A 13,853-nucleotide genomic window follows, 5' to 3' on the forward strand; every position below is an offset into this window, starting at 1 on the left:
AATTTCAGGGTTTGCAGGTCAAGGAGAAAACATTGGAAACAGCTAGAAAGAAACAATTCAAATATTGTGAAACTGCAGTCAGAATAACACAAGATTTAGCTGCTTCCAAATTAAAGGATTGGAGGGCTTGGAATGTGATACTACAGAGGGCAAAGGAGAAAGAATACAACCAAGAATTACTTATGCAGCAGAACTGAGTATAATCCTTCAGGGGGAAGATGGTTATTTAATGAAATAAAAGGCTTTCAAGCATTCCTGATTAGAGCTGAATAGAAAGTTTGGCTTTCAAATACAAGACTCAAGAGAAGCATTAAAAAGGTAAACAATGAAAGAGAAATTGTAATGGATTCAATAAGGTTAAATTGTTTCTGTTCCTACGTGGGAAGATGATAACTTGTATCTCCTAAAAACTTTATCATTATTAGGACAGTTCAAAGGAGTATACATAGACAGAATGAATCCCTGGGTGTGAATTGGCTGTGATGGGATGATTTAAAAAAATAAAATTAAGGGTGAGAAAGAGGGATGCCCTAGGAGAAGGGGGAAGGGAAAGGTAGAATGGGGTAAATTATTTCACAGAGGCATGAAAAGAAGAGCCTTTACAGGGGCATGGTGGGGTGGTAGTGGTGGCGCAGGCAACACTTGAACCTTACTCTTATTAGAATTGGCTCAGAGAGGATAACATACACACTCAGTTGGGTATAGAAATCTGTTTTACCCTATAGGGAAATAGGAGGGGAAGGGAAAAGAGAAAGGGAGAGGCTGATAGAAGGGAGGGTGGATTAAAGGAGGCAGAGGTCAGAAGCAAAATAGAAAAACAATTAAGCAACAATACAGGTATCATACCTTGACATTATATGCAATATTCTGTGCTAGTAGTCACCTCTTTTTCTTTTTCTTTTTAATTTATTTTTTATTTTTAGTTTATAACATTCAGTTACACAGATTTTGGGGTTCCAAATTGTCTCTCCCTTCCTCTCCTCCCTCCCCCCCACCAAGATGGCATGTAATCCATTGTAGCTTCTACATTTACCTTCTCATTGAGCTTATTTACATAATAGTCCATTTGTAAAGAACAATTATAACCAATGGAATGAATCATGAGAAAGAAGAAACAAAACCAAAAAAGAAGGGAAAAAAAGAGCAAATAGTTTGCCTCAATCTTCATTCATACCCTATAATTCTTTCTCTGGATGTGCATAGCTTTTTCCATCATGAGTCTTTTGGAGCTGTCTTTAGTCCTTACAGAGACTGTGTGTCTGTAATCATGTATAATGATCTCCTGGTTCTGCTCCCCTCACTCAGCATCAGTTCATATAAGCCTTTCCAGGTTATAATGGAGTCTGTCTGCTCCTCATTTCTTATAGCACAATAGTATTCCATTACATTCATATATCACAATTTGTTTAGTCATTCCCCAGTTGATGGGCATCCATAAAGAGAGCTGCTATAAATATTTTTGTACATACCAGTCCATTTCCCCCTTGTGTGATCTCTTTGGGATACAGCCCTAGAAGTGGTATTGCTGGGTCAAAGGGTATGCACATTTTTATAGCCTTTTGGGCATAGTTCCAAAGTGCTCTCCAGAATGGCTGGATCAGTTCACAACTCCACCAATAATGTAACAGTGCTCCAATTTTCCCACATCCTCTCATTTATCATTTTCCAGTTTTGTCATGTTAGCCAATCTGACAGGAGAGTTGTGGTCACCTGCCTTTCTTACATTAAGAAGGAGGAATGCTTTATTTTCTGTTCTACTTGATCTTCATTAACTTTTTCCATTCTGCAGAGTTTAACTTCCTTTTAGTGACCTATTGTCAGTCATTGTGTATATTGTTCTCTTGGTTCTGTTTTTTTCCCTCTGCATCAGCGCATACAAATAGTCCCATATTTCTCTAAATTCCTTAGATTCGCCATTTCTTATAGCACAATAATACTCCATTACCTTTAAATACCATAGTTGTTTTTTTTAATGTCCTACACAGTATGTTGCTATCTACCTTGTTTCTAGTTCTTTGCTTACAGAGTGCTACTATGAATATTTTGTTAATGTATTTGAACTTTATTTTGGTATAGAGTTTTGTTTTTGATTTGGTTTCCTTGGGGTATATGCCCAGTAGTGAGATTATGGAGCCAAAGGGGACAGTTTACTCACTTCTTTCTTTATTCCGAATTGAAGTCTAGAATAGTGATGTAACAGGCACAAATTTGGCACAAATATTTTTCACACTCTGCCACTTTTTTCCTAATCCTACCTTCAATGAATTTATTTGTGCAAAACTTTTAAAATTTTGCATAATTAAAATTGTAGATAAAATTTTATAACCTCCACCCTTTCTTTGCATGGTTAAGAATTCTCCCTATGGCCATAGTTGTGAAAGGTGCTAGATCTTATTTTCATTTTTAAAAATGGGTAAACTTATATTTAGGTCACATCCATTTTTAGTTTATTTTGGCGTGTTTTGTAAAGGCATTGATCAAAATCAAATTTGCCAGATTGCTGTCCTATTTTCCAAATATGTCTTTGTCAGAAAAAGAGTTCTTCCCCTAACAAATAGCATTTATCAAATATTGGATTACTGTTGTCAATGATTGGATTGGATTGGATTGATTAGATTACTGTTTTTTGCTTATCTAGGCTGTTTCACTGATCTACTTTTGTGGGTTTTTTCCTAAGCAGTATCAAATTGTTTAGAAATTAGATGTCTGATAATTTTATGCCCCCTTCAGTCATGGTTTTTCTCCTTATCTTGAAGTTCTAGACTTTTTGTTTTCCCAAATGAATGTGCATTTTTCTAGTCCTAGTAAAGTATCATCTTTATAATTTAATCATTGATTCATATTTTTAATGGCATGAGGATTAGTGAAAGCATTTTTCATTTGTCATTTTATGTGTATATTGCAAATTCTAGTAAAGATTTGCAAATTTAGTAAAGATTTAAAGTAGGTAATTTTTTTAAAGCACTCTGTCCCTTTCCCCCATCAAAAGCAGAAATCCCCTGATTTTGTTTTAAATTAATCAAATGATTGGCAGTAGGCCAATTAAGGTCAAAGGTATGGGTGTGTTCTTTGCAGAAATCAGAAATTTTGAAAAGCAATTATTTGAGAACAGCTTTTTATCATGGAAATGAATTTATGATCAGTTTATTTGCATTTGTAATATGCTGGAAAATATGATTTGTTAGTCATGTTCTAATAAACATTTTATAGTATTGGACTATACAGATTATATCTCAACTTCCTTGCTAGCTATGAACATGAATGAGATTGCTGAAAGTAAAAGTTGACTCAGGTGGGTTAAAAACATAAATTATGTTGACTTGTGGTATCGTAGGTGAAGTAACAAGATCTTATTTAAATGAATAGTTTTGTTCTATATCTTCTTTCTTTATAGATGGGAAGGAGTGATTGTCATTTATGGAACTGTACATACAACATATTTGAGTGAGATGTTGAGGAAAAATGATTTTTATTTCTGTGGTAGAAGAGAGTTTATCTTGTTGGCCAACGCTCTGAGGTCACTCTGGCTTTTGGATTAAATACTACAGCTGAATAGAATAGATTTCCTGATTGAGTTTTATTACTCATCATAGTTTTCCATTTCTCTTTTATAGAAACTTCTGTAAAGAGAAAATATGTAGTTTTTATACCATTAACTGGGAGAGATAAAGTATGTCAGTAAGAAAAGTTAAGTTAAAATGCAATGTCATAATTTATGTTAATTTTTCATAACAATATAGGTTTTGGAGTACTGATTTTCAATGCACTTTACTTTTGAAAAGTTTTGAATTAAGCTTTGTTTAAATAATGTAGAAGTTTTTGTTTTAGCACCTAAAGATTTTCATCATTTTCGATAACTCTTTGAGGTTATAAGAGAGGACATTAAGACTATCTCATCTTCGAAGAAAATTGTTGAAATTGAACAGTTATGTAGGTTTTTCAACCTGAGGTTCAATAGGGATTATCGGTGTGAGGGTTTATGGGACCCGATTTGGTTTTACTAATAGCCAGAAAGGCTATCTCACTTCTGTGTGGTTTTCCTGGAAACTAGTAAGCCTATGACCCAAGCTGGTACCTGAGCCTGACTTCTTGAATCGGAGAAGATAGTGAGCGGTCTCTAAGATAGAGGACTCTAAGTAGAAAGATTTTTTTCCTGTTGTTCGACATAGTTTCCAGCTCTTAAAGAATTGCCAACCCATTCTTGCTACTAACTTCCTTCTCTTCTGGCACAGCTTTCACAGCTCAGTTGTAAGTTATAGACCAATGAACTGCTACTGGGGTGGGGGATTGGTGTCGAGTGCCCAAAGCTTGTGGAAACTTCTTGGGCTGGGAGTGTGTCATGAAGTCAGAGAACTAATGCGACAAATTAAATTGAACTTAATGTGAGGTAAATGCCTAACTTAATGTTTATTGAATTTAGTAGAATTAGCATAGTATTTTAGAAAATAAAAATATCAGTGAGTGATATCTTGGAAGACCATATGTATTTTGAAAGTTATGACACATATCACCTTCTACAGATGCGCAGTCTGATTACTAGTTAGAATCTTCGACTTTTAGAGCTCTGAGGAACCTCAGAGTCCATTTTCCAACTTGTCATTTTACAAATGAAGAAACTGAGGTCCAGAAGCGTTAGTAGTATTTGTTCTTTTACGCAGGGGTTTTTGTGTTATTTTGCACTCCTGTGTGATACATGACTGTCATTGTTTTTAGTACTTTAAATATAGGCATATTATGTGTATGGATATACATATTTGTATTCACTTGAAAATTTTATTTTTCTTTTAAATTTAACAAACACCAAAAGTAATGAGCATTTCCATATATAAAGTAGAACAGAAAAAAGGACTGTATAGGAATCTCCAGGCAGCTAGGTGGCGCAGTAGAGTGCTAGGCCTGGAGTCAGGAAGATTGATCTTTCTGAGCTCAAATCTGGCCTCAGACACTTACCAGCTGTGTGACCCTAGGCAAGTAACATTACCCTTTTTGCCTCTGTCTTCTCATCTGTAAGGTGAGCTGGAGAAAGAAGTGGCAAGCTACTCCATATCTTTGCCAAAAAAAAAAAAACCCAAATGGGATCATGAAGAGTTGGACACAACTGAAAAAATGAGTAAACAACAAAATCTGAATCTCTATGTATAACTTGCTCTTTTAAGCATATAATAAATTCACTATGTAATTTTCAAAACTCTTCTGCTTTTCTATTTTCCTTGTGGCTTTTACTTCTGTTCACTTCTGTGCATTTAAAATATCCTTCAGTGACCTTCTTTCTTTTTCTTTTAAATCTGTTGCTAGACTCCTTTCTCTCCCCTCTCCCTCATATATGTTTTATAAACAAAGCTTTGTAATAATATACAGAGTCAAGTAAAACAAATTTCTCCACTGTCCTTGCCTGAAAATTTTCGTTTCATTCTACAACTTGCGAGTCCCTTACTTCTCTATCCAGAGGTGAGTAGCAGGTTTCATAGTTGATATGTGACAGTGCCTCCATTTCCTTTCTTCTCACTATCTTGTGGACATTCTGCTGTTTGGGTTCTGACATCAACTGAAATGTTCTCTTCAAAGTTACCTATGATTTCTTAATTGCCAGATCTAGGGGCCTTTTCTCAGTTCTCACTTTTGCCAGCATTTGTCTATTTTACCTTTGCAGAATCTCCTGAATATGCCCCCTTCCTCTCCTCTGCCCTTGCCACTGCTTTAGTATACACCCCCTCTTCACCTCACATCTTCATTACCACAATAGTCAGCTGGTGGGACTGCCTGCCTCAAGCCCCCCTCCATTCTAATCCAGGCTCCATTCAGCCATGAAAATGATCTTCCTAAAGCTCACATCTGACTCATTAAACTCCAGAGGTTCCCTGTTACCTTCAGGATCAAATACAAAATCCTCTGTTTGGCTTCTAAAGCCCTTCGTAACCTGCCCACTGCCCTTTGGGGCTCCTTACACCCTATTCCCCTTTTGTATCCAATGATGCCACCCTCTTTGCTCCTCACATACAACCCTCCACCTCCACCCTCTGGGCATTTTCACTGGCTGTTCCCTGGGCCTGCAACGTTTCCCCTCCTTGAAACTTTTCCCAGGCCTTCTTAATGTCAATGATTCCCCACTATTGGTTATTCGCAGTTTATCCTGTATCTATCCTGTTAGTAGATGGCTGTTTGCAGGTTGTCTCCCCCATTAGCCTGTGAGCTCCTTGAAGGCAGGAGCTGTTTTTTGCCTTTCTCTGTATCTCCAGCACTTAGCACATAGTAGGTGCTTAATACTTATTGACTTGACATTTCTCTTCAGTGATAATAGTTGATTTAACTAAAAAGCCATTCATTTGTGATGAGTTGTTCATACAATACTCTATATAAAAACTGCTTTTTAATCACTGGCTCTAGTCAAGTGATTGGTCATCCTTATCATTTTGGCTTTGCCTTTTTGTTCCTCAGGCGATTGTGATTTTTGTGCTCTAAGTTGCACTGTTTTCATGGTTAACTCCATGGCTTCTCCTTGTGTTTCATGATGTCCTCAGAATCCTCTTATTCTCATCCCACTCTTTATTCTTGGCCATTCGGTAGTTGAATTGCTCATTATCCATCCTCCACATGTATCCTGCTGCCTCGTGAATTTGTGTTGCAGTAAGCGTAGTTTTTACTGATGGCACCCAAGGTCAGTTCCTTTTCCTGTGCAAGGATGGTATGAGATTTAAGCACCTGTCCTTCCTCTTGTTGCTTTGTAAATAGCTCTGATATTAATGGTAGAGTAAACTGTTTTGGATTACTTCTTAATTGCACAAATTTAATCATTATATAACTTAAAAGACCCAGTAGAAAATCAGAAGTAATAAAGATGAGAAAAATGCTACCAAACAGAATTTAGTGTACTGTCCTAGATCATAAAGTGTTGCTAATGAACATTTATATTGAATTTTATTAAGAGTCATTTTCTTCTTTCTGTTTGTTTAATAGGAATTACAAGGTTTGATCTTCTTGGAGATTTTGGAAGATTTAATTGGCTGGGGAATTTCTACATTGTATTATCCTACAATTTGCTGTTTGCTATTGTGACGACTTTGTGTCTAGTCAGAAAGTTCACCTCTGCTGTACGAGAAGAACTTTTCAAGGCCTTAGGTAATTTGGGGTTTGAAGGGGAGGGATGTGTGTATTTATTATGCTAATTCATGACCTTTTAGCTAATTTTAAGTCTTCTGTAATCCAGAGATTACAGTATATAAACCTTATTGAGGTATCTGGCCAGGTCCCAAAGTACAGTCATTTTGCTTTTAGTAGAATATGCATACCATCATAAATGATATTCTTTAGAAACTAAATAAATCTAATTTTTTGGTTACAGGTTTTTGTGAAGCTTGGGTTTGACCCAAATTAGGGTGATTCATACTTCAGGAATTTATCCTTTGTACTTCAGAAAAGCTTGATTTCTTCAGTGTGTTTGGGTACTCTTAACTACTGACACAGAAGTGTACTACTCCCCTTGACTTAGTATGTTGTTTCATCAGCGCCTTGGACAATGACTTCACTTGGTATCCATGTTTCTTGTCTTTTTCCAGCTTGATAGGACCTGCCCAAGCTTGTCCTCTGTTGGCACAGCCTTAAAGAGCCCAGGGTCACCCCCACACCAGGGCTTTATAGGGGCAGCTGAACTACATAAAGCAGAATAGTATTTCAGGGTAAAAATATAAGCATTCCACTATCAGCTAGGGACAAAGTAATCTTAGATTCCAGGTGATTCTCCATTATTTGACTTATAATCACTGTTAAAATTGTCAAGGGCCTGGAGTCAGGAAGCCAGGGGTTCACATCTACCTTTGGATACTCTGTAGCTGATCTAGTCACTTCCCCTCTGTTATGGCCTCAGTTTCCTCACCTGTAAGATAGAGATGATAATAGCACCTCCCTCCCAGGGTAGTTGTGAGGATCCAGTGAGATAATTTACGTGAAAGGCTTAGCACATTGGCTGGCACAGAATAGTAGCTATATCAGTGTTTACTATTAACAATCACCCCAACATGCTGAAGGTATGAATCCCTTCCATGTATCCAACTAATATTAACCACCACTGGATAGAAAAGCATTCAAGGCCACTTAAGTTTATTCTCTCTTTACCTCCTAGAAGAGGTTTTTGTAACCTTTTATTTCTCAGGATTGTTGTTTATGCGGGAGGGTCTTGACCACTTGTTTTGCAGTGCCAGGTATATTTAGGAGGGTTTATTTTTTCAATTCAGTTCAACAAATTTTGATCAGCTACCTATGTGTCAGGTCCAGTGCTAGGTCCTAGGGATAAAAAGAGAAAAACAAAGACCAGCCCCTGCCCTCTAGAGGTTAGCATTCTCTGTAACAACACAACTTGTAAATATATGACACAGAGCAGGTAATTGGAGGAAGGGAGATCAGCACTGAGGAGAGAGATCACTAACGGTTTCCCATAGGAAGCACTCTGAAGGAACCTAGGGATTCTGAGGTGAATGGCAAGTACCTTCTATACCGAGGGATCAGCCTGTGCAAAGAGACAGAGCAGGGGGTATGGGGTGCCTCCTTCAGGCAGCAGCAGTGAGGCCAGATGGGCTGGAACATGGTGTGTGTAGGCATTTATGTGAAATACATTTGGAAAGGTAGGTTGGAGGCAGTTTGTGAAGAACTTTAAATGTCAAGCTGAGGAACTTTGTATTTTCTCTTAAAAGGGAACCGCTGAAGGTGTTTGAGCAGGGAAATGACCTGGTGAGATTGGGAGGAAAGGGAAGAGACAGTTCATTGATTCTAGAGCTGAGGGGCTCTTCTAGTCCACTTCATCTAGTCCACTGCCTTCATTTTGCAGATGTGGGTTTTGAGGGCAAAAGAAGCTCAACAACAAAGTGGGGTCAGGTGCAAACTCAGCCTGTCTGACTCTGAATTGAGGTCTCTTCTCTCTCCGTGCTAACGCTCCTTTTTCTGATGGTTTGTTTCTAGGAAATCAGTAATGGAAATTAATCAGTTCATTGGAATGTTAGAAAATAAAAATTATACAAGTAAATTTTAGGGTGTTAGAAAAAGCCTTGGGAGAACTATTTTCCTCCTACATTTTGTAAAACGCTTGTTACTTATATTGTTTAGAACTTCGTTAGCATAGCATTCTCTTTTTATTTCACCTCCTTGTTCTCCTGGTGAAAGAAAGCTGGAGAATATACGTCATCGTGTTCTTTTTCTTAAGCACTGAAGTATGTGAAGGGTAGAAAATATGTTGTTCAGGAAATGACTGTAACCTCATGGTGATGCTGATATTCTGTGTTCAGTTTTCCATGAGACTTTGTCAGATCATAAAAGCCAGACAGAACTTGTGTTGAGTATTTTTTGCCCTTCTCACCATCTCTAATGTCTGTGCAGGTCTTCACAAACTTCAACTCTCAAACAATGCAAGAGACTCAGAAACAACCAAATCTTCTGCAAATGGGCATCAGAAATCACTGTGAGAGACACAATCAATAATCTTTTACAGTTAGAAGAACTGAAAATTCCGACCTCATGACATTCCTGTCACTGTCATCAGAGTATTTTTTGTACTAATTTTTGGTTCATATTTTGAGCTCCAGCTTGTAAATGTCATTTTCCACACTGTACTTGTGAGAACCTGGTTACTTCAGATTCTACTTTTTCTAGTCTGACTTTTTGATCTACTCTGTACTTACACGTTATACAGATTCCTTGAAGACTGGAACCTGAGAAGAACATGGGATTCCTTTTCTGCAGACAGAGTATGTTGCATCAATAGATGTAACATCCTTATTACTGTATTTAGGAAAATTCTGTCTTCGCCTAATATAAAAATGTACTTAAAAACAGGTTTTGAGATACTTAACAGATTCATTTAAAGTCCGTCATAAACTGGACCAAAAGTTGTATAAACATTAATAGGTGTTCTTGAAAGTAAGTGAAGCTCTCACCCAAAATGCAGTTTTTAAATGCTTGTGAATGTCAGTTATTGTAATGTAAACTACATTAGAACTAGCGATTAGCATTCCAGATTAATATTTGGAAATGACTTTTTAAAGTTTTCTATAGGTTTAGTTTTAAATAATAGAAGCTTTAGCTTCTGGTGATTGTTACAGACTATGTGGATCAGCTGATGAGCCCAAGGGACAAATACTAACTTCCTTCTTAAACCTGAGCCTGGTATATTTGTTAGAGAGCCGAAGAAATGTCTTATGTTTTGCATTAGAGTAAGCTATGGTAAGAAGTATTATGTAGTCACATTCGCTCTATAAAATTGTGTCTATTCTATTCAACATTACCTCCCATAATAGTGGCCAGTGTGGAAATCCCACTTGTCATTTCGATTTTACCCTATAGGCACAAAGTAACCATGGCTTTCTTGGCCTTTAGGTAAGGTAAAATCATTTTCCTGTTCTTATATGACCTGACAACTGATCAAAATATAAGTACTTGGTGAAATAAGCTGCTTATATCACTGAGGTTTTTAGTCCTTAAGTTACTGTTTCATATACTAATAACTTAAATGTCAGGCTTATAAAAATTTAAATCTGGCATCCACAATCCATACAGAAATAGACTTGACATAAGAAAAGTTTTGCAGTGCAGTGTGATCTAAGTAATAATTTTTTAAATTATCTATTTCTATCAGATGATTTTGCTGACTCTAATGCCACTGACTAAAAAATAGAAAATCTTATTCAACATTATCACATGTGGGTAAAATGCCTAGAATTCTGCATGTAAAATGTATAATATGGACACATTTGCACACAATTCATATGTATGCAATTTATATTTACACACATGCACTATGTGTATGGGAATAGATTGTCTGTGTTCAGACAAGGTTACTAAAATGTTTGTTTTTCACATTGCTGAATTTAAGGAAGTGTGTGTGAGTGGTTATGTGTGTGTGTGTGTGTGTTTATTTCCATAAAACTGGAATGTGTATATTTGGCATTTAAAACTTTGCTTTTATTTAGAACCCAGTGATGAGGAAATGACATTAACTCTGTAAGACTCTTCTGTTCCATGCAGCCTGCTATTGCTCTGTTTTTGCTTCCGTTCAGAGAGATCCAGGGCCTGTCAAAGATACAATATAGGCTTTTTGAAAAAAGAAAGAATGCTGTTTCTGAACACCATAAGAATCCAGGACTAGTGAATTTCTAGAAGCAGTCTCATTTGAATGGAAATAGCACCCCAAATATTAAGTACATAGATAATTAATAAAGATCAGCTGCCTTGCTACTGCTTTCCTATTTCACTATTAATAATAATTTAAGCATCATTTATGTGCAGTACATTGTATAGGAGATTGGATTACAGTCCCTGCCTAAAGGATTTATGAACTGGAATTAAAGATAAGATCAGATTAAGGCTATAAGAGGGAAATAGACTCAGAAGCCTAGATGATTATGTTGCCAGGTCATTAGAAGTGTCTGTATGGCATTTTAGATTTGCATTGTACACCCAAGGGAAGAGTTCTGGGATATGGGCTTGCTGTCAAAATAGTGGTGAGTAAATTATCTTTTCAAAAATTGTGTCTATTTGTTAAACTTTTGGAATGTATGGAGATTTTTATTTCCAGAACTGATATGAGCAAGAAGCAAGTGATACACAGTATGCAAAGATAAATTTTTCTTTGTTATTTTAATCTTATTTTTTAATTCTTCTCAGAAGTGATGATGGTGATTGTGATGAGGACAAATCATTAAATGATTCACACCGTACTACATAATCACAATAGATTTAGATCCTAAAAACAACCACTATATTTCTGATAACTTCTTTTTCAAATTGCTTCTGAGACATTTGCTTTCAAAGCTCATCTACTTGAGCCCTTCCCTATCCCCCACGTAATTTTTTTTTTTGCACTGAAGGTCCATGACAGGATGGATAACTAAACAGCATTTGGTTCTGTTACTCCTAGAGTCTCCATCACAGTGTTCTTTTTTTTTTCCTGTTGTCTGTTAGTGGAAGAGGAGAGGTATTGCTACAGAAAAGTGGCCCAAATGTTAATAATTACTTCCATTTCCATTTAGATAGGCATTGATATGAGACTATACTAAATCTAGTGATTGCTTTATCAAGCCTGCTTACATCCCCATATCTGTTTAATGGAATGTTAAAAGCTCTAGTCACAAAGATTTCCTGGATTCGCACACTTAAGTGGGAGAAAGATACCTTAAATAGCACTGAGAGGAGGCAGTGTGATATGCTAGATCAGTATTAATTGGTTCTTCACTATTTTTAATAAATCGCTTAAGGCATTTGAACCGATTTCTGCTGCTCTGTCATATTACCCAAGTTTGAAATCCACTTAGCAGCTTAATGTACATTCTGTATACAAATAAACTTTTCTACCTACAAAACTCTCTTTAGAGCTAAGTGTGAAAGCAATTCATGTCTGTTTCATTAAAACACCCTTTGAACTGCCATAAATTACTGCTGGTGTTTTGACTCTTGAGCTGCATTAAAGGTGCTTCTCTAGCTGATCTTGGTGACATCAACATCTGCCTCGTTTGTTGGGAGTGGTACATAGCCTTCTTTCTCTCTTGCCTTAGTGTCGGTGAACCATTAACTATGACCAAAATGGTAGGTGGGTTTTCGTTGTTGTGAGCACGATGGCAGGGTTCTTGTAATATGATCTTTTGCGTTTTGTTTTCTTTGAAAAATATAAGTACATCTACAGTATTGACTTTTTAAACTTTTAAACTAAAATCACGCTGTTGTGATGTTACTTTACAAATTTTTGAACTCTGGTAAATGATTCTTGTTTATAGATTGTACTGTGATGTTTTATCTTTTGGTCATGTTTGTTCCTCTGAGATACTTTTGAGTGTGATTGTTTTAAAATGTCTTAGAAATTAAAGAGTTTTACAAAAAGTCATTTCATATTTTGAGTTTGGAAGTACTGAAGAAAATTTTAAAAAAATCTTAAATACAACTGTGCAAAGGTTTAAATGTATTATAGGTTATTTTGATTTATATTATGTAATGGTGAGTCATCTCTTTTGTTGTTGTTCAGTCATTTCAGTTGTGTCCTACTCTTCGCCACCCCTCATTTGGAGTTTTCTTGGCAAAGATAGTGGAGTGGTTTGTTATTGCCTTTTCCAGCTCATTTTACAGATGGGGAAACTGAGGCAAACCTTTTAGTGACTTGTCCAGGTTCACACAGGAAGATGAGTCTTCCTGATTCCAGGACTAGCACTCTGTTCTCCAACCCTGCCCTCCCCTCCCCAACTTCAGTCATCTAACTAGAAAGGTAAACCATCTCTACCACTGACTCCTCTTTGAAGGGGAGGGAAATAAATTATGTTCCTCAAATTTCAACTGTCATCATTAATTAAGGATATCTATCAATCTTAGACAATTATACTATAACTAAACATAGTTACTACTGACTTAAGCTTAACTAACTTAAATATAGTTGTTCTAAAAGACTTAGCAACCTATAGCTCAGATTAATTAAGAGCTCCTAGAGGAGTAAGGAAAGTCAACCTTTGACCACCCTAATGGACAGAACAAATAATTCAAATTAGTAAATAGTCTCAAAATAATTTATTTTTGGAAATCAGGTAAAATTATCATTACAGGCAATATCCTGTTGCTAAAAAATATAAATCTGTGAACCTGTGTACTTTGACATTAAAAATCTCTATTAACCAGGATATTAGAATAGAGTCATGATCCATTCATTTTAGAAGTCTGTGTCTGATAGTAGCACTGATAGATATTTTAGAAGCAGGGATGATTGTCCTCCATGATTTCCCAATCAAAAGGTTAGGGAAGTACCCAAACAGTCCCAGCTTTCTCTTAATCATTTTGCGATTATTTTCTTTCAGTTTTTCTAAACCTTTCTTGAACTTATTCACATGTCTAAC

At 36.4% G+C, this 13,853-nt stretch overlaps 1 protein-coding gene across 1 annotated transcript in view; it reads left to right on the plus strand.

Annotated features, from left to right (window-relative positions):
- LMBR1 (limb development membrane protein 1) overlaps positions 1-12,855 on the plus strand; it is a 198,603-nt gene extending 185,748 nt beyond the window's left edge. Inside the window, exons 16-17 of the mRNA XM_036761244.1 lie at positions 6,955-7,116; positions 9,364-12,855. Coding sequence (XP_036617139.1) covers positions 6,955-7,116; positions 9,364-9,449 — 248 coding nt within the window. The 3' untranslated portion in view covers positions 9,450-12,855. The remainder of the gene's footprint in view (positions 1-6,954; positions 7,117-9,363) is intronic.
- The last annotated feature ends 998 nt before the right edge of the window (positions 12,856-13,853 follow it).

The sequence above is a fragment of the Trichosurus vulpecula genome, chromosome 5 (assembly GCF_011100635.1).
Source record: "Trichosurus vulpecula isolate mTriVul1 chromosome 5, mTriVul1.pri, whole genome shotgun sequence".
Lineage (NCBI taxonomy): Eukaryota > Metazoa > Chordata > Mammalia > Diprotodontia > Phalangeridae > Trichosurus > Trichosurus vulpecula.